Source organism: Octopus bimaculoides, chromosome 6 (genome assembly GCF_046866305.1).
Source record: "Octopus bimaculoides isolate indiv1 chromosome 6, ASM4686630v1, whole genome shotgun sequence".
Classification (NCBI taxonomy): Eukaryota; Metazoa; Mollusca; class Cephalopoda; order Octopoda; family Octopodidae; genus Octopus; species Octopus bimaculoides.
Window position 1 is genome coordinate 33,007,641 of NC_142933.1, and position 27,260 is coordinate 33,034,900.

General features: G+C 34.9%; 1 protein-coding gene across 1 annotated transcript; it reads right to left on the reverse strand.

Annotated features, from left to right (window-relative positions):
• Nucleotides 1–407: 407 nt before the first annotated feature.
• LOC128248075 (uncharacterized) lies at nucleotides 408–27,216 on the reverse strand. The gene is made up of 13 exons (XM_089353454.1): nucleotides 27,129–27,216; nucleotides 26,324–26,470; nucleotides 22,140–22,246; nucleotides 20,508–20,813; nucleotides 19,692–19,905; nucleotides 11,148–11,402; nucleotides 10,608–10,751; nucleotides 8,793–8,996; nucleotides 7,277–7,345; nucleotides 5,344–5,583; nucleotides 3,816–4,023; nucleotides 1,501–1,818; nucleotides 408–597 (listed from the first exon to the last, which is right to left on the reverse strand). Exons 1-13 carry the CDS (start codon nucleotides 27,214–27,216, stop codon nucleotides 408–410), a joined length of 2,490 nt encoding a protein of 829 aa, XP_089209580.1.
• Nucleotides 27,217–27,260: the final 44 nt, after the last annotated feature.

Genomic DNA, 27,260 nt, shown 5'->3' on the forward strand with positions numbered 1-27,260 from the left:
CTGCATCCATCAAGGTTTTTTTCACAGTTATCACCTGTTGATTAAAACGTAATTTTATTATTAGAACGACAATTTTTAGAGAATTTATAATAATTTCGGACTGGTTTTCAATCCAATGCTTTACTGAAGTTGATTTATTTATTAAACAAAAGTGTAATATTGCTTTGATATAGTATTCATAATGAAATAACGTATATTATCATATTTTTAAAACTAAAACAATGCCAGTTATAAAACATGAATAATTATTCATGTTTTATAACTGGGTCGATGTTTAGTTCTATTATCTGGTATTTAAACTATTCCAAATTTAGGAATTCTTCTTCAGAAAAATCTACATATTTTTAGTCAGCAATCGTTTTATCACAATAACATTAGGGTATTATAAATAAAATCTTCATATGAATTTATTCAAACAGTTTATAATTCTCACCCGCATATTCATCTTCGCAGTTACATGATTGCAGAACAAAGTTTTCTGTTCTGATTACAGGGTTATCTTCGATGCAGTTTCCGTGTCCAGAGCATCCACTGCACAGCATAATAGTCATAATGAATTCGGCAGAGGATGCATTTTTGTCATCATTAGCAACAATGCTGAAAAAGAAGTATACCAATATCAATCGATACATTGATAAAACATACAACAAAGGTTTCCATTATTCTATTTCAACACTTATCTTGAAACCTTGTCGTTGATATTGGTGATGATGATGATGATGATGATGAGGAGGAGGAGGAGGAGGAGGAGGAGGAGGAGGAGGAAGCGGAGGAGGAGGAAGCGGAGGAGGAGGAAGCGGAGGAGGCGGCGGAGGAGGAGGAGGAGGAGGAGGAAGGGGGGAGGTGGATGGAAGGGGGAGGAGGAGGATGGAAGGAGGAGGAGGATTAGGATGATGTTTCTGCTGTCTCTGGTGTGTCTGCTATTTCTTAGCAGGTCTACAATGATTGCACAAACCTGTGATTTTACAGTTTTATCCATATCATTTGGTTTCCAGAAAAAGTATATTCAGGAAAACATTTGAGAGTTTTGTGCTTACAGAGCGTGAACATTAGTGAAACAGTGTCCTAATAGCGATAAAATAGGTAGGAAAGGGAAGCAGTACACCGGTGACCAAAAGTTTTCAAGTGTTAGTAAGAATTTTAATATTTTGTGATCATTAAGATAAATGTTGTGTTTTATTGGTTTATTTATGTGGAAGTTGCTTGAATCATAAACAAAGATTGTGAATCTAAGTATTAAAGTGATATTCAATTACCATCATGAGACCTAGAATAATCAGCAACGCAATCAGTTTATGAATAAGAATGGGTCTTTCAGATCGGTGACATACATTAGATATCTTTGAAGATATCAGAAATATTTTATATATCCAAATCCCTGATCATTAGAAAAGAATTCTTCCAAAAGCTACTATCTGCAAAGTCAGCAAATAATTTCACGCTGTTTTTCGTTAAAGTAGTATTATAAATAAACAAGTGTATTCTACCAAAACCAGACACAGATTCCGGCAATATAAGTCACAACTACCACCGCAGCGAGAAGCCTCTGTGACGTCAACAACTGCAACATCAAAAACAGTGCCGACTACTACACCGATAGCACCATCACTAGCATCAACCACAGTGACGTCGCCCCCAACACCAGCCTTATCAACAGATTCCCCAATATCAGACATGATAACGCACCCACTGACAGTCCTCGCACCCCTGATTATAGTATCAGAAACATACACAGTGTCGACACCAACTATATCAGCAACAACAGCAACAGCAATGACACTAATGGAGGCACCGGAATAGAAGCGAATCAGGGTAACCCTGACCAACGGGTAAAGGTAACCCCAAGACCGGAGAAGATAGCAATAACAACAATAACAATAACACCTCTGGCTACAGTGTTAACAACTACAGAGCCACATCCATAACTGGCAATAACATTACCAACGCCACCGCACCGCCACCACCCTCACTTACGCCAACACCAGCACCAACGGCCCCGACTCCAGCAACAACATCGTCGACGACAGCACCAACAACAACAACAACAACAATAGCAGAAGAATCGTCGACGACAGCAGCAGCAACCACAACAACAGCAACAACAGCAGCAAAAATGGCAACAACATCGACAGCATGAATAACATCAACAGGTGCATCACCAGCGACACACGCGGTGGGGGGGGGGCAGTAACGCTGCCGACGCACCCACCAACTCCAGTGGCAGCATCACCACCAACAGCTCCGGCTTCAGAATCATCAGCATCAACACTATCAACAGCATCAACAGCCGTGTTTTTCTCTTCTATTTATTCTATATCCTTTCAAAAGTCTCCCAGGCCTTACCCATTACAATTCGTCTTGGCTTAACGACCGTTAATGTTTGTATTCATCGACTGTTTGCTCTGCATATCCACTCTGGTGTCCTTTGTTCGTTCGAAGTCTTAACTTTCCACAAATTTTATATTATCTTAATTTCTGGATGCTACTGTCATATGAAGCTTTCTTGTGTTGTCATTGAATGCGTATAACAAGTTGTAATAAACAGTCGACAACTGAGGAGGAGTTAGACATCTTTTGGCATTTTGTCTCGTAGTTATCTCTGTGTTTACGTATTTTTCACTCGATGGTGATGTTCTGTACTTAAAGTTTATTATATATATATATATATATATATATATATATATAATACACTTTATATATATTATATATTATATATTATATTATATATATATATATATATATATATATATATATATATATATATATATAATACACTTTATTCTCAAACGCAGAAGAATACTAATACAATAGCCATGAGACACGAACCGTGAGTTCGAGTCTCATGGCTAACCACTGACAGATTTTTCTACAAAATATCGATATTGTATCCTGTTCATGCTATTATTGTAGCATTCTACTGTGTTTGAGAATAAATTATTTCCTTATCTGTAGCTTTCAATACATATCAACGCTTGTAAAGCAAACTTTGTTGACTTTCAACGCAAGTTGAATTTGACGTACGATAGCGTCATATATATATATATATATATATATATATATATATATATATGCAATGTATGTAAAATATGTATGTACGTATGTAGTATGTATGTATGTATGCATGTATGTATGTAAATATGCATATATGTATGTATGTATGTATGTATGCATGTATGTATGTATATATGTACTTCCATATGGATGTATTTCTGGAGTAGTTAAAATTTATCGCTGATTAAATTTCAAGTACATCATTCGGTAAAATTAAACAATTTAATATTACCACTAATTAAACTGAAGTTATTTAATTTTTATCACTTAAGTGATTAATTTTAGCTTTCATTAAATTCAATTGATTTGGTCTTTATTACTGGTTAATCAAACAATATAATTTTATCACTGCATAAAATTAAGTAATTTAATGATAGCAATGGTTAGACTAACTGATTTTATTTTATTACTGTTTCAACTATATTAAGTGCTTCTGTATTAGCATTAGTTAAACGTTTATGGTTTCAATTGCAATAAAAGTCACTGTTAATACTGTTTAACTGTCAAAAACTAGGGCTGAGTTTTCGATGAAGAACCTGAGTCTATATAGAATGAAAATTGCTCTATCAAACATGCACAACGAAAAGTTTCAGGGTTAATTTCTCCAGAAGTTTCAAAGCTCAAGTCATTTCGATATGAAGTCTTCTGCCACACCAAATCGAACAAGAACAACAGTATTCTAACAATCTAAGAGCTCTACAAAGTTTCAATTTGTGTCAATGGTAAAAAGAAATAATATGGATAGAAATTCCTCTTTAACTCACCTGATATTAACCGCATTTGAATGCATCAAATATATTGATAATGTAATATCGGATCCGTTTTTACTGACATTAAAATACTCGCTACCTTGTTGCTTCAGGATTCTGAAAGTATCATTTTCAGCATCTGTCACATTGAGAATGGCAGTTGTTGTTTGATTTATAATTATTTTGATAGTTTCTTCACCGGAAATTTCAGGAGCAGTGTTTCCTGTGATAAAACAGAATTGTTATCAATAATCTTGCTGTCAAAAAAGTAATTTAAAAGCCGAGGAAACTAATATTTGTCTGTCGGTGAAACGTTTTTGAAAAGATATTTTCTCTCTCTGATGAACAACTTTTCTCGAAACATCTAAAATTTTATCTTCCCTGTATATACTACCTTACCGAAATTTATGGGGAAATTACTGAAATTATTAGTCGGCATATAACGTAATATTGGTTATCTTAATAAAGATATCAGTGGAACAGAGAAGGTTTAAATATATCCACTTTAGCTCACATAACTTGCGAAAGCTAAATGAGCTACCATCTTAATTTATATCCTCTGAAATAGTATAATCCCGACAATAGCCAAAGCCAATCTGGTTCATGAATTACACCCTGTACAATGAACGCGGTGAAGTATTAGCCTCTGTTTCCATCAATCATGATAGTGACTGATGCCTGTTCGGCTGAGCTCATTTGCTTAGTACAGGCGCTTCAGCAATTCTAGAATTGCACTGAAATCGTATTTCAAACGATATTATATTTATTCTATAGAAGATACAAGAGATAGTAATAATGAGTGTATGTACGCATCACATATTACCGAAGGACAGTCGCATAGTGTGGTTGCTGTAAATGTTATTTACGGCCTGACCTGTGATAATCATGGAATACATATGCGTGGTCGTTTCATTTCATTGCTAGGAATCCTGCAATGGTCTGAGTCATAAAAGTATAACTATAAGTTGTACCGCTCTTACTTCATAGCGTATTATTTTATGGAACTGATGAGCTGGCAGAATATTTAGCGCGTCAGACAGAATGTTTCAGGGCTCATTGCGTTCTGCGTTCAAATCCTTTCAATGGCAATTTTGCCTTCATCCTTTCAGGGTCGCCAAATTAGAGCACCAGTAAAGTACTCGAGTCAATGGAATCGACTTATTCCCTTCTCTTAGATCGCCTAACTTGTGTCAAAATTGGAAACTATGATCATTATTATTATTATCATCATCACCATCATCATCAGCAGAAGCAGCAGCAGTAACATCTTCATCATCATGATTATCGTCATCATCATCATAAACAGACCTCAAGATTCTCCAATATAACGGTGAATATGAACCATAACAAGAACGGAAGAGTTGTCTTGTCTGTGGTACTTTTATGCTGTTATAAAATTATTCAAAGACCCCTTCCCCACTAATCATCTTCGGCTATTAGGGTGGATCTTTTGAGATTGATCAGCCAAAACACATTTTCCTAGTTGTGTGTTACAAGGCAGAAAATAGAAACTGAAAAAGAGTAGAAAAATAATATTGCTTACTTGCAGCTTGGAAGTCGTCTCTGGCTTCCGTATCAAGGGATTCAGTTGCTTTAGCAATACTTTCATCACCAGTTGCGATGTAGTCATAAATACAAGCGTTATCGTCTGCTTTACATATATGTAAAGCTTTCTTGTAAATCTCCGAGTTTTTATCAATAAAAAGGGGGACGAAAGAAGTGTCGGTATAGTCGGCATTTGAAAAACCCTTCGGATATTTAAACAGAGAAGTATTTATAGCCCCTGAGAAAAAACAAAAACAAAAAAAAAACAATCCTGGCATAAGTTTAAAATGCAAGACAGATAACGAGGTGAAATAATATAAATTACATTATAGCAAAAGAAATTAATAATAAAGTCCTTGACTTTGTTTTATAAACTAAACATATAGTGAAACTATATAGCCCATAGTCAACACTCATACACACACACACACACACACACACACACACACATACACACATACATACATATATATCCATATATATATATATATATATATATATATATATATATATATATATATATATATATATATATATATATATATATATATATATATATATATATATATATATATATATATATATACAGTTATTATGTATTAAATTCGCTTACTAGTCATTGGTTTATAGAAGACACACGCCCAAGTTGTCGTACAGTGTGACTGAACTCAAAAGCTGGTGGTTACTAAGTGAGCTTCTGAACCACACAGTCATGATACGTTTTGAATTGAGATCGAGACTCCTAAATTTAGATGCTTAGATTCTCTGTACTCAGTTCAAAAACCGTCAAGATCAACTTAGTTTTTTCCTCTTCGGGGTTGGCGGTATTGTATGAATATCGGATTAAATGCCTTGTGGCACGGTATTTGTTCCTAGTCCTTGCATTTTGAGTGGTGCCTTTAGCAGAGCCAACTATTTTTTAATCATTCGAGACAGCTCAACGCTTCTGTGATACTGTCTTCCCTTCGTTCGTCTCATACGTTCTGTATTGACTGTAAAGGTACACAGTCTTCCTTCCTAACTAAAAATTAAAATGATATAATTTACTATTGTATTCTGAATATTACAGCGATAAACATTCAGTTATATGATTCCCATTTATTTATAGCCTGACTCTAACTGGGAGATTGTGTAGAATTTGAGGGGATCTGTCAGACGTTGAGGAATATTTCCAACTGGCAAACATTACTGCAGCTGATCGATTCTGTAGTTATTATTATTGCCGAAATAAGGCGGCGAGTTGTCAGTATCGTTAGCACGCCGAACAAAATGCTTGGCGGAATCTCGTCCGTCCTTATGTTCTGAGTTTAAATTCCGCATATGTCGACTTTATCATTCAGTCTTTCGGAGTCGATAAAATAAGTATCAGTTGCGCACTGGCTCCGATATAACCGACTAGCCCTCTCCCTAAAATTTCAGGCTTTGAGTCTAAAGTAGAAAGGATTATTACTGGTAAAATAAATACAGTGAACTGACAGAATCGTTAATGCGCCAAACAAAATGCTTAGCAGCATTTCTTCCGGCATTACATTCCGAGTTCAGACGAGGTCGACTTTAGCTTTCGCCCCTTTCGAAAGTCGATAAAATAAGTGCTACTTGAGCACTGGGAATTACATATTTGACACGCCTCCTTTTCTAATAGGCGTTGTGTGTATCATTGAACGGATTATTACTGATGGAATAATTTTCAAACTTGTTAAGCTTAATCATATTTCGTTTTGTTTGTTGTTGTTTTTAAGAATTTCACTTCGAATGTATTCCACATTTTTGCTATCGGGTTCTATACTCACCCAGTTACATAGACACACATATACAAATACATGTATGAATACGTGTGTGTGTTTGATTTTATATGAAAGTATAAATATAAATGATATAACATTAACCAGATGGATTACTCAATAGTTTTTCTTAGGGTACATATTTGTTACCTTTTACACAAATAAGATTGATTTTGGCTAGTGACATGAAACTCTCTGCTTGCTCAACATTATCACGGTCTGATGACGGCGAACAATTCGAAACTTTAAATCACTGTCAATCTTTCCCTTAGAAACATATGTATATATATATATATATGTCTGTTTGTGTGTGCGCGCTTGAGTGTATGTGTGCTTTGTACGCATTTGTGAGTGTGTGTGTATATGTATTTGTAACAAATATATAATAATTGTGTACAGTAAGACAAGGAACTTTCAAGTTTCAATTAACTACGATGCCCTACAGAGATATCTGCACGCCTAATGTACAAGGATATATCTCATTGCGGCGCATACAGTACAGTTTGGAAATTTATGAAATGGAAAGAAATTATTGATTGACGTTATTAATAAGGCAGACTTTTATTGCTAAGAAATAAATTAAGTAAACAATTGCAGCGTGGAAGGTGTTTATAAGCCATTTAAGAAACACACAAAAACCGTTAGATTCACTTCAATATTTATATTTAATTTACCAAAATATTTTCGTCGCTTTGAGACTGCCACCTGTTCACTGACAAAATTTCGTGCTGCATCTTTAATGTAATATATACTATACTTAAATTTGGACCTTTCTATTGCAGCATTATATTATGAGGCGGCTTTCTCAAAAGGCGCCTCATAATATAATGCTGCAATAGAAAGGTTCATTAAATGTGCTGTATGTCTTGGCATTTGGGATATGCATTCATGACTTCCAGCCAGTGTACAAATATTTTGTCAGTGAACAGGTCACGGTCTGAAAACGACGAAAATATTTTGGCAAATTAAATTTAAATGTTGAAGTGAACCTAACGGTTTTTGTGTGTTTCTTAAATGGCTTCACACTGCAATTGTTGGTTATATCACTTTAAGCCAGTTTTAAAGACAGTAATCTTGGTGTTTAAAGCCTAGCAAATGAGAAGGATGATTGTCCAATTCAACTGTTCGTCTCAGGGTCTAGGAAGAGAACGTCGGCGATGGTAGAGCCGAGGTAGTTAAATTCATGCATTACCTCAAGCTTGTTGTTGATAGTGATGGTGGGGAGGTGTGCTTGGCGCTTTGGCCCAATACTTTGGTCTTCTATACATATACAGACATATAGAGTCTTATGTACATATACTTTAGTCTTATGTACATATGCAGAAATATATAGTACTTTGGTCTTATATACATATACAGACATACATGTATTACCGTGTCGTATTTATGGTTTTGTACTCGAGCAAAGATTGAATGAAATGACACGCATTAATTTCTCTCAGTATTCCAGCCATTTAGTTTTCTATGTGTCTGTGGCCTTCATGAATGTGATCAATCTTACTTGATAATTCAGGGCTTCAACTATTGCACTTGTAGCTTTGACTGACGGAAGGGTAATCAGTTATTAATCATTTATTTTTTTTGTTCTAATAACATCTGTCTCTATAGTTGATCAGTTGCCTAGTGGCAAACATAGTGAAAAATATAATACAATTATTTTACTTACAATGTTGACCAAAGTTATAAAAAATATCCCTTTCACTTGAATTTTCAGGCAAAACAGTCCCATTTGGTGTTGTGAGATCATCCGTCTTGTTATCATTATACACTCCCATCAGACCGCTGGTTACTGTAGTGTTTTTGAAGTCTTCTGGTAAACTCACGGTTACTGCAAGCATGCGAATACCAACTGTCACTGATACATCAACACCTAGAAAGATAAGAATAATTATAACCTTTTTGGACCTTCGAAATATGATGCTGAAAAGAATTAACAGCGGAAAGTATCATAGCCATGCCAAGTAAATTTTGAAAGAACTGATTTTCTTTCTAACCGATTGTTTTAGAATATTTTTCAAACATTTGATTAGTTTTCTGTTTCTGTTCTATGGTTGTCATGTCATTTTCTTAGATTGCATTAGAAACTAATTAGAAGATAAATGTAATAAAAGTGTTTTAATTATTATAGCCACCTAAAAGTATTTGTTGTCTCCAGGGCAAGACTAGACTTTTCCAGTAGCCTTGGCCCTTCATCAATTTCCTTGTCACAATTTATTTTAGTGCGACCCTACATATCCCTTTAATTCTGTATTAGTGTTTTACTCTTAAAGTAGTAAAGTTGTTCTCAAACAATTTGTGCAATGTCGACATTTAATACCTGGTCAGAAATATTTCTTCAAGTTAAGATTCTACTTTTACCTTCTTATTAGTCCTATGTTTTTTCTTATACTTTGCAGTGTAAGAGAAGAGAAAACCCAAGTATGGTTGATGGCCTCCATTGCACAAAAATGGAAATTAAGGACAACATTTCTAATTGAGTAACTGATGTGCAAACAACTAGGTATCGTCACTTAATACTTGATTTAGAAGTGCACTTCAAATTTTGTTCATGTTATCAGCCTCGTTTTATATTCTGAGCGTTTTTGTGCCCCAGAAGATTAAAGAGTTTTCTAAGCAACATTATGCAGAATTATCCTTTTGAATTCTATTGAATGGTCGTACGTAAATGTAACAATGTTGTCAAGGTTGTCAGCATATTTGGCTGAAGATTATGAAGTAGCTTCTATTATAACTTATTGCTAGAACTTGCTGGGGTTATAGTCATGTATTAGTATAAAAGAAATGAAATAATTTAATTTCGTGACCAAAATATTTTGCAATATTTTCATGTTGTATCAGGGTAATGGGCTTAGTTTCAGTTCACTGTTCTATATATCCCACCTTTGGGTAGAATACAACAAATTACAAAATGCAGCATATGAATTTTGCTGTCGAAATTTCCCGGACAAATCAAGAACAGCACATGAAGAGGCATTCACTAAGACAGCTCTCTTGACTAGAAGCATACTGACTGGAAAAAAGTCTTCTTTTACTCTAAGATACCATTTCCATATTATGAAGGGTTTATCGAAAAGTTTGTGAAAGGAATACATTTGTTGCTCACAGGCAGGGAGATTTAAGCGAAGCAAGTTAATGAAAATAAACTCTAGTTATCTCTTTTGTCACCGTATAAATTATATGTACGTTTTTGCCGTTGGTTTCGCCACGTGGAAATAGGCTTTAGTACTACTTATTTGTTTAAGATCTATTGCAGTGCCGCTGATCTAACTCATTCGAACTACCATATGATCCTAGTTTGCAAGGTCATTGCAATATATGAAAAATAACGGATGACTATCGTTATGGAGCAGGCGACTATCGTTATGGAGCAGATCATGGAAGACATCAAAATACAAAATATTTATTTCATATCACAATATTCCAAACAAGTTTCTATTGCGTTTGAAACAATTTTATTTAAGATTACATTAAATGAGCTTACCAGATGTGAATGTTAGAGACACCGACTGGTTAGTCTGGTTGTCACTATTTCTGATAATAAACAGGTCGGGGTCGGTCAGACTATAGTTAGAACGTGCTTGAAAATCCGATGTTTTATCAATACCATTGTGGTAGATGACCAAAGCTGAAATAGTAATAGTAAAGAATAAAAAAGTTACATCAGAGTAATGCCACTTTTAAACAATTTGGAAATAAACTAAATAAACTCTACAGATATTATTTTCTTAATTTTGGCACAAAGCCAGCAAGTTCGAAGGTGTGGATAAGCAGATTACATTAAACACAGTCCCGAAATGATGAAAAGCAAAGTCGATCTTGAAAGAATTGGAACTCAGAACGTAAAGACGAATGAAATGCCGATAAACTTTTTTGCCCGGAGTGCTAATGATCCTGTCAGATCACCGCCTTAAGCTCTGTAATATTCCTGCATGATACAAAAGCGTCAGGTTTTATTCACTACAACACTTCATCATTATAACATGTAAAATGAAATTAAGTTTGACAAATTAATAAAACTTACTCTTTTCATCAGAAGCTAGTTCAACCTGTGCAGAGGTATTGGTAATGAAGTCTTTCATTGCAAAAGCCGAAAATATCGTGGCGTTAATCAGAGTACCATTTGCATTTTTCGCCTGAGTGGTCCTTGCTTGAACCTCTAACATATTTATGTTTGTGGTTTTATTACTTACTCTTAGTAAGCTATATTCACCCAAACCATTAAAGGAGTATTTCAGGCCATCGAGAGTTTGAATATGAGGATCTCCAAACATCCAAGCTGTCAATATATTGAAATCAATGACAATTAAATTAACCAAGAAATTAATCATTTCATATGTTCTATTTATAAATATTGTATGCGGATGAAAGATCTAAACAGTTAATTGATATTAGTGTACAATATTGCAATAATGAGCAGATAAATATATATATAATTGACTGTCAGCTCCAAAAGCTTTTTTTATTTATTCTCTTTGTTTATTTCATCGTGTTCCTTTCTGTTGAAGAGCTCGAAACGTAAAAGACTTTCTCACCTTTCCGAGCTAATACACCTGTTTGTTGCTTATACACCTGTCTTCGTTTTTTGTTTTCTGTAAGTTCCAACTATACGTGTGTGTGTGTGTGTGTGTGTGTGTGTGTGTGTGTGTGTGTGTGTGTGTGTGTGTTTGTGTGTGTGTATGTATGTGTGTGTGTGTGTGTGTGTGTGTGTGTGTGTGTGTGAGTGTGTGTGTGTGTGTGTGTGTGTGTGTGTGTGTGCGTGTACAATGTGTCTATATATAGAGTGTTAGGTGTGGTGTACGGATATTGAATACTGAGAAAGTGTCACCAGAATTTTGGAAAAAAATCTTTTTATTTATTCATTATTATTAACGCTTTCGTTCGTTTCTCGAACTTGTCAAATAGAATTTTGGGAATGTAGAAACAACTTGTTCATTGATATGAAACAGATGTTTTTTTTTAGTTTTGTTTAGAAGAGGAGAACATTTACTTTTTCGTGAGGTTCCAGGACAGTGAAGATAGATAGATTGACAGATAGATAGATAGATACATAGATACATACATACATACATAGAGGGGGAAGGGGGATCCCCCTTCCTATTCCCTATTCATTTATTTATTTAGTCATTTACCATTGTCTTGCAATAGGTTTAAGGATTGTGACTTCTTCAGGAAATCTTTCTTCCCTTCTTCCTTTCTTTTTTCCTTTTTCCTTCACTAAGATGCTAGAAGGAAGATTCTATGAAAATTTAAATACATATCTATGTATATGTGTGTGTGCTTGTGTGCCTGTGAGTTCATGCGTTTGGAAATGTTTAAGTTTATACTGTGCAATTTCGATGGTTTGCACTGAAAAACTAAAGTCACGTTTCCTGTTATTTCATGGTTTCGTATGAAAAAACATTAGTTCAATATTTACAAATTAAAAAAATATATACGTTACATCTACATTTAGAATAAAAAATGCAAATTATTCTCCGCTTTACTTTCAAACATTCAATTTTGAAGGAGTGGGGCAGTCGATTAGATCGACCCCAGTATGTAACTGGTACTTAACTTATAGATCCCGAAAGGTAAAGTCGACCTCGGCGGAATTTGAACTCAGAACGTAAAGACAGACAAATTACCGCTAAGCAGTTCGTCCGGTGTGCTAACGATTTTGTCAGCTCACTTCCTAACTGAAAAAATAATACAACAAATTACAAAGTTGAACTGCAATGAATTCCTAGAGTATTCCAAGATAATTGTAAGAAAATTAATTTTGCTGTATAGAAATGAAGAATGTTGATAATATTATCTTTTTATGCGCATCAGAGTACAGAACGTCTTACCTCTGAAGGGAATCCTGTAACCCCGACAGTAGTTTCTAGGCCTTCTCTGCCTGTAAAGGTAACACATATTGTTTTGCTCACAACAGTCTTGAAATGGTTGTTCGTCGTGCTGAAACCATTTTCTGTAGTTGAAGATGTAGTTGTACCTCTGATGAACACCATATGAAAGCCACCACGACGAATAGCAACATTTCTGAGAGGAGAAAGCAAGATAGTCCTTATTTTTTTGCTAAATGAGAATGAGATCCATTTGCTCACATAAATTTATTCTATGAAAAATTGACAATAATCACCAATCTATACATAACAGAATGCAAGAAAAACACTATATGAAATGTAAACAATAAGATTTCCTTTCACTCTATTTAACAGGTTTTCATACGAATAGTTCCATAATAAATTAGAATAACTGATACATGATACAAAGATACACAAATAGACAACATCGATCTTTACATTCATACATATATGCATACGTGTGCGTGTATTTGTGTGTGTGTGTGTGTGTGTGTGTGTGTGTGTGTGTGTATGTGTGTGTGTGTGCGTGTGTGAGTGTGTGTGGGTTTAACTTTTGATTTTTATCACTTGTTTCTGTTATTTGACTGCGGCCCGGCAGGAGCATCGCCTTAATGGGTTTTAATTGAGGAAATCGCCCCAAAATTTATTCTTTGTAAGTTAATTCTATATTTATTCTATAGGTTTCTTTTGCCGAATCTTTTAAGATACGCGGATGTAAACGTACCAGTATCGGTTGACAAGCGATGGGAAAAAGGGGAAATAGACACAAAGGAACGCACACATAAATGCACACACACGCGAACCTGTTCGTTGGCTATGTTGAGGCCAAAATATTCTCAACGGTCGTTATATTGACGACTGTATCGGTGCCACCTCACTCTCCTGCGAACATCTTGACTTGTTCCTCTCTTTTGTTCAATCCTTCCATCCTGCCCTCCACTTCTCCTGCACTATATCTGACACCTCTGTCCCCTTACTTGACATTTCGGTCAGCATCCATCACTCCACTCTTAGCACCTCCATTCACTACAAACACACAGACTCACACTCTTAACTTCTCCTCCTCCCACCCTAAACACACCAAGCTTTCCATATCCTATTCCCAATTCCTCCGTCTACGCAGGCTCTGTAGTGACAGCCATGATTTTAGATATACAAGGTTTGCTATGGTAGTCTATAAATCTAAACTAAAAAGACAAATAATATCAGTGACAGGCAGAGTTTTCTTTGACATTTTGTTTATTAGCTTCCATGGTGTGGCTAAAGCAAGATGTTCTCTGTCTATCTCCCTAACTTCTTAGAGATTTTAGGTATTATTATACTAATGTGTCCATCTGTTCTAATTTAATAAAATTCTATGTCTTTGTGCAGCTGAGGATTGCTCTGAATTTTTAAATTGATGTAATGATTACATTGTTCAATTAAATGGAGTTGCATGAAACGATCGTACAGCATTGCCTCTGGATATCCTTGTTGCTTATTTTGATTTTAATCACCTTACTTTGAAATTGTATGGATAATACCGTACTAAATTCTGGTGCTTAAACTTAAGTACCATATTCACCTGAATTTAAATTTTTGCTGAACTCGCAGGAGTGTCTGTGTGGTAAGTACCTTGCTTACCAACCACATGGTTGCGGGTTCATTCCCACTGAGTGGCACCTTGGGCAAGTGTCTTCTACTATAGGCTCGGGGCGGCCAAAGCCTTGTGAGTGGATTTCGTAGACGGAAACTGAAAGAAGCTTGTCGTATATATGTATATATATATATATGTATGTGTGTGTGTGCATATGTTTGTGTGTCTGTGTTTGTCACGCCCCAACATCGCTTGACAACCGATGGTGGCGTGTTCACCTCCACGTAACTTAGCGGTTCGGCAAAACAGACCGATAGAATAAGTACTAGGCTTCCAAAGAATAAGTCCTGGGGTCGATTTGCTCGACTAAACGCGGTGCTCCAGCATGGCCGCAGTCAAATGACTGAAAGAAGTTAAAGAGTAAAGAGAGTAAAAAGATATATATATATATATATATATATATATATATATATAGGGGTACAGGACGTCACCACCAGTGAACAGCATAAATACGGAAGCAAATGAGATAAATACTCAAATGACGAGAGAAAAAAGGACAAGTAGCACACAGAATGACACTTCATCAGTTGTCGGCTGTCTACCTACTCCCCATTTCGAGCAATTAACAGCATATGCAATTGAAATATAGTTATACATATAGTTATAGGAGTGGCTGTGTAGTAAGTAGCTTGCTTACCAACCACACAGTTCCGGGTTCAGTGCCATTGCGTGGGCGTGTGAGTGTATTTGGTAGACGGAAACCGAAAGAATCCTGTCGTATATATATATATATATATATATATATATATATATATATATATATATGCATGCATATATGTATGAGTGTGTGTATGTTTGTGTGTTTGTACCCCACCATCGCTTGACAACCGATGATGCTGTGTTTACGGCCCCGTTCGGCTGAAGTTTGATAGAGTAAGTACTAAGCTTACAAAGAATAAGTCGTGGGGTCGATTTGTTCGACAAAAGGCAGTACTCCAGGATGGGCATAGTCAAATGACTGAAACAAGGGAAAGAATGAAAGAATATATTATTGTGTCTGGAGAGAGTCATGCTCTTTATTTTAGTGCCTCATCATTGAACACGCTCACCGCTTCGATTTCCACTCAGTTATTAAATTTTCTCATTTTTTTTCTAAAATTTTCGTTGCATCATGAAAACTTTTCAGATATCAATTAATATCCAATTTTTTTTACCCTACTATTTTAATTAGCCATAACCACGTTCTCAAAGTTGGTAAATTCGATGCGGAAATTATTTTCTGCAGAGATATTTCCAAAACAAAGACTTTTGAATATTGCCCTATATAATTAATAGAACCATGTGCACGTTCTTCACTAGTTGGGAACAACTAGTACATGATTCTGTGAATTATATTTTTTTGGCAGTTCGTACTGATGAGAAACAGATATTTTCGGTAAGAAAATGTTAATTTCGAAACCTTGGTCTACGGATAAACTTTGTATTTATTTCTGTAATTTTCACTAGTCTCGCCCGTATGTTTTGCTTCGTTAATTTTCACTAGTTTCGCCCGTATGTTTTGCTTCGTTAATTTTCACTAGTTTCGCCCGTATGTTTTGCTTCGTTAATTTTCACTAGTCTCGCCCGTATGTTTTGCTTCGTTAATTTTCACTAGTCTCGCCCGTATGTCTTGCTTCGTTAGTTTTCACTAGTCTCGCCCGTATGTTTTGCTTCGTTAATTTTCACTAGTCTCGCCCGTATGTTTTTGCTAGTTAAATTATATTCGTGTGGAAAGCCTGTCAGATGCTGTGTAAAGATTGTCCACAGTTTTTGGCTACCCCATGTCAGCAACAGCAGAAAGGCCCATACCGCTGGATTTCCTTTAGAAATTCCTTTGTGTCCTTAGAGTTTATATAAATAGATCGGAGACGGAGAATGGAATTTTTGAGATTCTTTATTCAAATCCACTTCATTCAAATATTGCACCTGTAACTTATACATGAGGTTCTCTAAAATCAGTTCTTATGAGAATTACTAGAATACAGCATGTTCGGAGATATGTATTGTTATGGAGCTTCTTGTTTAAGAAGTCACTTGAGGAGCGGCAATTTGCACCTGTGATGCAAAATAATAAATTGTAGAGTATCCCAGCGGTGAGCTGCAGGTCCAGGTTGAGTTGAAAGATTTGTAATGGATTTGAATAAAGAATCTCGTAAATTTCATTTTCTGCCGTTGATCTCTGTCTGTCTATCGGTCTCTCTCTCTCTCTCTCCCAGTATATATATATATGTGTGTGTGCGTGTGTGTGTGTGTGTGTGTGGAAGGAGAGTGCGTGTGTCGAAGGAGAGTGCGTGTGTGTGTACACACAAATACAACGAACAACTGATCGCGATTAACTAGGGAGTGGATATGACTAATACGGATATGGTAAATAGAAAGTACAATTACAATGCAATAATGTATAGTAAAAATATTTTTGCTCTGTTTGCTTTGTTTAAAAATGTCTAAGGAATAACTTACCACTGGTGGAGAAGTTATTGAAAAAAAGCAATTGCTCTGCCATTCATAGAAGAATCGAAAATCTATCCAAGCTTGCCGAAGCGAACACGGACAAGTATTAAATCTCGAGACAACCTGATCAAAGGCATACCACTTCAGACAGCTTAGTTTGGAAGTTCTTTCATATCGACCCCTCAAATCAAATAACCATACGCCACTCTCACCTGACAAAATATAAAAGTATATCACATTGCATGTTACCGTTTCTTCAATTAAAAATTTTATTTATGTTAGTTTGGAAAGGAAGGGAAGAACTATGTTACCATAGAATCTTCAATAATGGCTGATCAAAATCTATAAAATCATTATAGAAAACATGTTACATATCGGTATACACATGTATCAGTCTTTATAGATACCACCTAATAAATAAATAATTTAGTTTTAAATGATTGAATTAATAAACAATTTCTATATAATCTCTTTTCTATTGATGATAATAAGGTATATATGCTTCATCATGATTTTAGTGATTAAGCTATTTATTCCTTTCTAGGGTGTTCTACCTTATCTGATCATATTATTATTTCTATAATAGCCTTTATGAAATTAAACCTAATTTTGTACCCCTAGATATTTATATTAGCTTATATATAACAGCACCGGAACCTTTACAACTTATAATACACCTCTTAGATTATGATTAATAAATATTTAGCATTAATAAATATATCGCCCAGTACTCCTTTATTAAATGCTAGTGATCAATTTTCATAAATACCATCTAATAAGTAAATATTTAAGTATATGAATAAATATTAAACTAATTCTATATGATTTCTTTTCTCCTCCTATTGTTGTAAATTTTGGTATATATTCAAAAGTATTCAAAAATTTATCCTTTTGGTTATGATATTCTTCTTAATATTTTTCTTGGTAACCCTAAATTTTATCCTTATAAAATATAACAATATTGTTCAAATCATTCAACTATAGTACCCCATGATAAAATTTCCCCTGTATTATCATCATTGGTTTTATTAGAGTCTTGCCCCTTTAACTGATAACTAAAATTTGATTTAAGATCTTCCTTTACCAAACCTCACTATAGACAGTTGCTTTATACTACTTCAAATTAATCTTGACAAGTTTTATGACGATCCCCACCATGATTTTATCAAATCCCCCAGGCCCTTTCTTAACAGACAATCCTCTCCCTCTCTCTCTCTCTCTCTCGCTCTCTCTCTCTCTCTCTCGCTCTCTCTCTCTCTCTCTCGCTCTCTCTCTCTCTCTCTCTCTCTCTCTCTCTCTCTCTCTCTCTCTATATATATATATATATATATATATATATATATATATATACATATAATTGAGAAGGGATGACCACTAAGTGGACATCCTTTACGTTAGAAGGCGACCATCGACCGTCAAACCATAAAAGGAAAGAATGTCCTCCAGGGAAATTCAACGCATACCAGAACATTTCGAACATGCACTTCGCTGATGATATTAACCTGTTACGAAGCAGTGAAGGAAACAAGAGCTTACCACCAGACTGGAGAATGTATCAGGGGCATACAGGATGGTGATCAACTCAGAAAAGAACAAGATCCTGCTTAAGAGTAGCAACCAGAATACAGCAACCAACATCATGCTGCACGGAGAAGAGATTTGATGAAGTGGATAGATTTAAGTACCTTGGGTTTACTTTGATCAAGAACAGCACATCTCAAAAAAGCAACTTCAACTCTTCTGTATAAATATAAAAGCTGGAATCTTCCAGTTGGCATGGAAGAAGAATCCAGGCATCTTTGCACAAATGCTTCGGTAGGCTGTTATACATCCCGTATACAGAGCACAAAACAAACAGCTTTACTCATCACATTCGCTGGCGCACAGGAACCATTCCTCATGAAGGTAAGAAGACGAAAGCTTGCCTCGTACGATCAGGAATCTCACCTCAATTTGTTGTCCAAAACTATACTTCAGGTCGCAGTTGAGGAAGAGCAAAAGAAGGAGCGAGACAGGGATAATCTTGGTGTCAAAACATCAAGGATTGGAGCGGCCACAACATAGCGACCCTGCTATGCATAACAGAGAAGAGACCAGTAGTGATGGGTGACTGAAAAGCGTCTAGATATGCATCCCAATGACTGGCTGCATCAGTTAAGGTTATGTAAAGTTTGTCTTTGTTGAGTACGACTTACGGGCTTGTAGTTCCTCAAATCTATTATGATCAGTTTACTGAAACAAATTTAATTACCTATAAATGTGAATTATCGTCAAGTGATCTTGTGTTGGTTAAATTTCTAGCTATAATTAGGTTGTGATGTGGCTAAGTAAACAAGTTTGTGATTTAAGTTAAGCAACCATGCGTGAAATAAAATAGTGAGAGTAAAACTCGTATAATGAGACTGAATGAATATAATAGAATCAAGAAATTTTGAAAATAACTTTTGTTGTAAATTAGACTAAAAATATTTCACATTATTATTTCGAAAATTCCATTTATACATAATCTCAACAATATTTACTGAGTAATTGACACATTTGTTTATGACATATATGTTAGTAAGACTTTTGATCGGTTTCAATGCTTTAGTAATATTTTCACAAAGCTTATTAGATTCTTATTAAATATAAATAGGAGTATTCGATATCTCACCTGTATTTCCTTCCTTTATATCTATATTTACCAAACTATTCTTCTTCAGTGAGTCTTTATGCGTGAAACGCTTGTTGCGGCCCAAGTTAAAGCCCATTAAGGCCTTCACATCAGTGTTCATATCCATTCCACAAGGTTTGTAGAAATAAAGCAAATAGGTTGAATAGCCGTCTGTGACCAGTAGCATTTGGAATGTAATACCTGGATTTGTTTCCTAAGGTGCGAAAATAATACGTTTATGATTAAAATTCTATGAGCACTTGTGAAAACTACGATCGTACAATTTTTGACATTACTTTCCTAAAACAGAAAACGTTTTAGTACAACAAAATAATATTGTTATCGCAATCATCGATCAGAGATGAATCTTATCAAGAAGATATATCACAGATTGTGATCGCTCCAATTATCTTAGAACCACTATTTTACATTAAGTTTAGCTCTCTTTTTAGTAACTCTAAAGCACATTATATAATGCAAAAATATTACCAAACTTCCTGCTATTAATATATAAAGTGGATCCTTAATTTGATTTTATATTTATATTGTAATATTTCGGCCAGCCGATTGAATCTTAGCAATTTAAACCCCGTAAATGAACATTACGTTTTCGGCAGTGTAACCACATTTCATTTCAATTGATTTATTACAAAAAGAAATAGTGAAGCTGTTCTGAGCAGTAAAATATTTTAAAATAAACTAAAAATTTACTGCGTCAGTAGGAATGAATCGGCATTGCTAAATGATTTTTTTTTAATTTGGTAAATTCAAAATAATTATATTCATGAGATTAAATATAATGTGTAATTAACTTACCCTTGATGTTCCTATTAGGGAAGAATGACGTATATTTTCCCATGTCACCAAAAGTGCCCAAACAGATTGGAAATTTCTAATATTTGCATACATATTAATTTTTGCATCAATATTTCTCAGTTTATTCACCATGTTGTAATTTATTCCACTTGTTGTGTATTTCTCATAAATGCTGTACTTAACGTTCTGATATTCATACCAAAGGTCTGCCCAATATGGAGCAATGATATAGTTTGTAGCGTCAAATAAACTATGCGGCTCGTAGCTGAACATAGTATTCTCTGATAAATATCCACCAGTGTAGATCTGACAAAACAAAGTTACATAACACAATTGAAAACAATTAGGTCTTTAAAAGGTGCTTATTTTGGCATTGTAATCAAATATTTTAAGAACAGAAATTTCAATTAACAGTTTTTAATTATAATTATATACGAATTTTTAAAGCTAACAGTTCAAAGCATTTAATCACACACAATACAAAAAAAAAAATATAAATAATTAAAATAAAATAAAAAGTAGCTAAAGAATACCTTAGGCCTTAATGAAAAATTTTGTCAACCGATAATATAAAAATAGTTAATTCGTTCATTCATGACTAATATATTAATATTAGCATTACGTCGTTCCTTAAATGAAGACGATAAATATGAGAATTAAAAAACAATTTAATATACAACCCAAAAGTATATTTACAGGTCATTTGCAATTGCCTCACTTCATTTGCAACTGATGAAGTCAGTTAATTCATATGATTATTAAATAGAAGCATTCCTATAATATTACTAATACGTGGTATGGAAATCTCTTCTCCGATACCATTTAAACAAAACGAACAGATTGATAAAAATACATATTTGGGTTTGAATATGTGTGTGTGTACGCGTGTGTGCGTACGACAGGCTTCCGCGTACTTTCTTCCAACCAAATTCACTCAAGGCAATATTCAGTCCGGAGCAATAGTAAGAGACATCTGCCGCGCAGTGGGACTGAATCCGAACCAAATGGATAAGAGTTAAATTTTTAGCACCATAGCTATGTTTGTTTTTATTACCCTTTCTTTTATAACGTATTATGCTTTTAATAAAATATAAATAAACAGTTATAGATAATGATACTAGTCAGTATGTATGTATGTATGTATGTATGTATGTATGTATGTATGTATATATATATATATATATATATATATATAGAGAGAGAGAGAGAGAGATAGAGAGATAGATAGATAGATAGATAGATAGATAGATAGATAGATAGATAGATAGATAGATAGATAGATAGATAGATAGACAGATATGTATGTATATATATATATATATATATATATATATATATATATATATATATATTTCACAACCGCTATCTAAGATACAATAACTACAGTATAAAAAAGAGGATTTGCCCCAATACTATAGCGAATATATCAGAACCACAAAAAAGCACCATTTTGCAGATGGTAAGTGAAGAGGCGAAAACCACTAAAAAGTTTTATATCTGAAGGTTTATCTGAAATTCTCCAGTTATAGATATAACTTTGACTACTAAAGTAGGAATGCACTGTAGGAATATACTGTAGTAATGTAGTAGTAGTAGTAGAATGTAATTCTTATAACATAAACTAGTACATACACGAAAGCAGTTCAATGATCTTTGTCCTACGTTGATATCAATTGATGGGCAAATGTATGGTGACCGGATACCAGGAAAGACTCGTGCGTCGGTGTGTTGGAGTAATCCTGTAAAATTTAAAAGAGATACAAAAATTGAAAATATTAATATTTCAGTCATAAAAGCTAATATATAAATTTTCATATTAAAACTGAAAATAATGAGGATTTGTGTCCATATCTATTTCGGATCCACTCATGTAAGTGAGAGTGAGGCTATGATTCTAATTTAACCATGTCATTTTAATATGTAAAACGTGTCCAACTCTATATAGTAGAGGGCAGAGAGAGAGAGAGAGAGAGAGAGAGAGAGAGTGATAGAGAGAGAGAGAGAGAGAGTGAGAGAGTGATAGAGAGAGAGAGAGAGAGAGAGAGAGTGAGAGAGAAGGAGAGAAAGAGAGAAATAGTGAATGAGATTGAAGAAGGGAGAAAGTGCATTGTCTCATGACTGGCATACTGTGAAGCTTTTTAATAAAATGGACGAGGATTATTACGTAACCTGTAAATGCGATAGCCACGCTTGTTTGTGAAAATTGTTGGAATCCAGTTTGCTTCCAGTTTAATAGATCTACGTAGAATATTTATCCAAGGGAAAATAACAAGAGGGAATAGAGAAAGATGGTTAGGGTGTTGAGAAAGATGGTAAGGATGTTGGTCCCTTGATTATAAAGTCCTGGCTTCGAACTGTCGGCGCGTTATGTTCATTTCACATTACTTGAGCGTCTGATAAGAGCACTGATGCTGCATCCCTTTCTCCATCCAGTTGTCCTATGCTGGATGTTCCACTAGGTCAAGAGTGAAGAGCCCAGAGCGTATTTATGCCTACTCGAGGCTACATAGTTAGGGAAAAGAAATTAACGAAACCATGGAGCAATTTATCAAATGATATTCGTTTCCAAGTAACAGCTATGTTTTCTTTATTTACTGCTGTGGTAACTAAATATAGTGCAGACATATCGCGTCTAACACCGTTATTAGGACTAAATCTTCAGTCAATTACGTCAATACTTTTCGTACGAAACTAGCACTACTCCATTATTCAAGAAAGTAGTTTACTCTGAAGACTTCTGTGGGATCAATATTTTGTGACTCTCTTATTCTTTACCGCTATAATATTTCTTCGCTTCCAAAAGACATGCCTTTCGAGTTCAGTCGTGTGGCGCATTGGGTAAGTGGATTCTTGGCACAAATTGACTTTGAACTCTGCCGTGAATGTGCACAAAGATTTAGCGTCCTAGCACACTTCCACTGTTTACAGCAGTGCATGGAAGGGACGTGTGTAGAATGTGATCATCGCATTGACTATGACAGAGAAAGTTGAGCAGAATATCTACATCAAAATTTGCCAAAAGCTTGACAATACATGCTCAGAGGCCTACGCAAAGTTTTCAAGAAGTTTTCATCGTTCTCGATACAATCAAGGAGATCTTGTGCAACTGAAACCCGAGGGCTTTTTGGTCAGCTGAAAGCAATTTTGGCACAAACTTGCAGACATGCGTCTCATACAAAAATCTTCAGTGATAATGGACTGAACTGAATCGTATCTAATCTGCACATCCTCTGATAACTCACAGATAGTGATCCAGCGATTTTCCCTCACAGCTGCTCGCACATCAGTGATGTTTTTCTCAGTTCTACTGGTTGCCGGTCTCCGAGAAAGTTCGTCAATATCGATATTTTTTCAACCATCTTTGAAACGTCTGCACCACTTGTACACTTGAGTGTGGCTCGTACACTCCTATCCATACACTTTCTGCAACGTTGCGTTGGCCTCTGAGTAGGTGTCACTATTACAACTTTCTCTGCCCAGGTGAATGCGACGAGCACATGCTACACACATTATTCCAAGCAGTACTGTTAACAGCGGCAGTGAGCTAGAATGTTAAAACTTAGTGCTCATACACACCATCACACTGATATATACTATAAACACACAGATTCGCATCAATACCTGAACTGTAAATCGTGCCATTCAACATGTACAAAATTCAATATCCCATAGTACCTGGCCAGAAATATTTGTACCAATGTAGAAGATATGAATATCAGAGACAAACACCTAACAGAACTAAAGAATTTCTTCTCAAACATAAATATCCGTCTCTACTTAAAGAAAATGGTGCTATAGAACGTGCTATAGAAATATCCATACGACATTGGGCAGCCCAAAACACGATCAAAACAAATACAAGTCATACTCAATCGTCTCACCAAAATATCTTTAGCATTACCAAAGCAAACTTGCCGATCTTTGCTCAAAGTAATCAATTAAAGGACATAACCACGGATCGAGCTATGATTCTAAGTAAAAGGCAGCCGAAGAACTTGAAACAGTCATTAACAACGGCAAATTTTGACCTCGGCAACAATGACGAATCATTGATTGTATCTAAATGCAGTGATAGCTGATGTGGTACATATCAGTTCATACACACCGGTCAATATATGAACACACACAAAAAAAAAAAAAAACGAAGGAATATTTACAAATGCAAATATGAACTGCAGAAGCTGAAATTTAATATATTGCATCAAATGTGAAGAGATATAAATTGGTCAGACAGAGAATGCATTATCAGAACGATCACGTGTGCACATACAGCAAATTAGGCACCTTGATGTCCGTCACATCCGTTTAAGAAACCATCTGGCAACATATGGTCATAAAAAATTTATAATATTCCCATTCACACAACGCAAGGAAAGTCGAGAGAAAAGTCAGAGAATAAATTTTATTGATAAATTCAAACCCTTTTTAATGGACAGTAATAAACCTTTCAACGGGAAGCACAAGGCCTCATATACGGGGGAAGAGATTAAGTCAATTACATTGACCCCAGTGCGTAACTGGTACTTATTTAATCGACCCCGAAAGGATGAAAGGCAAAGTTGACCTAGGCGGAATGTGAACTCAGAACGTAAAGACAGACGAAGTATTGCTAAGCAATTCGCCCGACGTGGTAACGCTTCTGCCAGCTTTCCACCTTTAAATGCACAATAATAATAATAAGAGTTATAGTGAGGGTAATAATTTCAATGATGTTAATATTAATAATGATAAGTACTACTGCTTTTACTACTACTACTACTACTACCGCCACCACTAACAACAATAATAAAGGCGATGGTGAGGATGGTAGTAGTGTTAACCATATCAAAATTGTAACGACAGAACTCAATGAAAACAGGTATGTTCTTTATAAAATTCCAAAATATAGCCAAGTAATTCTTTTAATTACAGTCAAAGTAAAGAATCCGTGATTACCACCAAGCCGTGACATCGAGGCCGTACACTAATTGATTAAAATATCTAGTTGAAAAAAAGCGGAATAAATGCTAACCAAACTGGTGGATTCACCGTGACATCTAAGCCACATACTGATAGATCAAAATACAGTTCATAGGATTCAGCCTGCAGGAGCCCATCGGAAGGTATTTAAAGGAAAAATCTAACCATTTCACTACAGATGGGGACGCGACCGTCACTACATAAACCTGATGATTGCGTAACGCATGAACGTAATAGTTTATTTCAATATTGTCAACTTGTAAACATTGTAAATAATAAGACTAAGATGGAATTTCATTTATTAATATATACTTCTATACACAATCACATAAACTCAAATATCTATTTCTCTATCTATCTATCTATCTATCTATCTGAGATGTTTCTATGTGGCTTGCTTGTTTGTTGTACCTTGTTTATCATTTTGTCCATGTTCTTTTGTCACGTCATGTACCCAGTTATGTATCTATGTGTACATGTGAATGAAGGCATGTACATACATGTACATATATATGCATATACTCATATATTGTTTATATATATATATATATATATATATATATATATATATATAACTATCTATCTATCTATCTATCTATCTATCTATCTAACTTTCTATCTATTCACACACACATGTATGTGTGTGTGTGCGCGCGCGCATGTGTGATAAAATCAAAATGGTGAGCAAAGTGAATTTGTAGAAGCCAGAAATTTAAGAGTTAATAAGAACGTCTTGGCATTTTTTTACTTTCAATATCTTTTTATTTGAAAGTCAGCACTTCCTTATTCAATAACAAATGGCTTAATCATTTTAATTAATAAACTGACATGTTTTACAGGCGAACTACCATACTTACCTGATGAGGGACAATGTTTTGGTGCTATTTGTGTAGATATCTGTGCAGTGTGTTGTGTTGTAGGATTTAAAGTCGACAAAGTAGAGGTTTCGTGAAATGTGGTTTCAGTAAGAGAAGTAGAAAATGCTGTTGAAGCTGCATTGGTTCCTAAGACAAATAAAAAAACGTTATATAAAATCGTCCTAACGTATAACAGGTTGATTTCGAAATTTCTATGATTTACTGTCCTAATTAGTTTTTTTTTTTTCTTCACCAAATCTACGTTCGAGGAAATATACATAAGGAAGACGTTGGGAACTGCGAGGTACGTAATATAGTTAAGATAACTGAAGTATATATGTTAAGAAGTGCTACTAAGGGTATTTTAAGGTGACCAAATGCTATGAGTTTTACTAGGAAAACATATGCGTAGAGTGAAAGACAATAATTGATGCATGTTATGAGGGTGCTACATTATATAGAAAAATGTTGACTATATTTCAAGGAAACGCTACAATATTTAGATATATATAAATGTAACCAAAATGTGTATAAAAACAGGCAGTTTCATACAGAAATATTAAGTAAAAATTCTAATGATAAAGCAGTAATATTGCATCTCAAGTTCTGGGTACAACCTATACGGTGACACAAAATAAAGGTGTCAACAAAGGATATACGCTTGAATAAAATTAATTCAATATGGAAAGGAGGGCAAATATGAAACTCACATTTGGCAACACATGCTGTAATTCTGCGTTAAACTAATTTAGGGTGACAGTATTTAATTTGAATCAAGTTCGATAGGTAGTGGTTATATACATACCATTATTCAGTGATGTTGAAAAACTTGCTGTCGTGGTATGTAATGCCTTATTTGTTGATAGAGTGTCAGTTGTTATATCGCTTTTCATGGAGGAGCTTGAATATTGTGTTGAGGGACGCGTAGTATTCTCCG

Coding starts and splice junctions, on each gene's coding strand:
- LOC128248075 (XM_089353454.1), bottom strand. CDS start 27,216: ATGAAAAGCGATATAACAACTGACACTCTATCAACAAATAAGGCATTA. Junction 11,403..19,691: donor TATAAAGGAAGGAAATACAG/GTGAGATATCGA, acceptor ATATATTGACAG/CTTGGATGTTTGGAGATCCT. Junction 10,752..11,147: donor ACTAGCTTCTGATGAAAAGA/GTAAGTTTTATT, acceptor TTACTATTTCAG/CTTTGGTCATCTACCACAAT.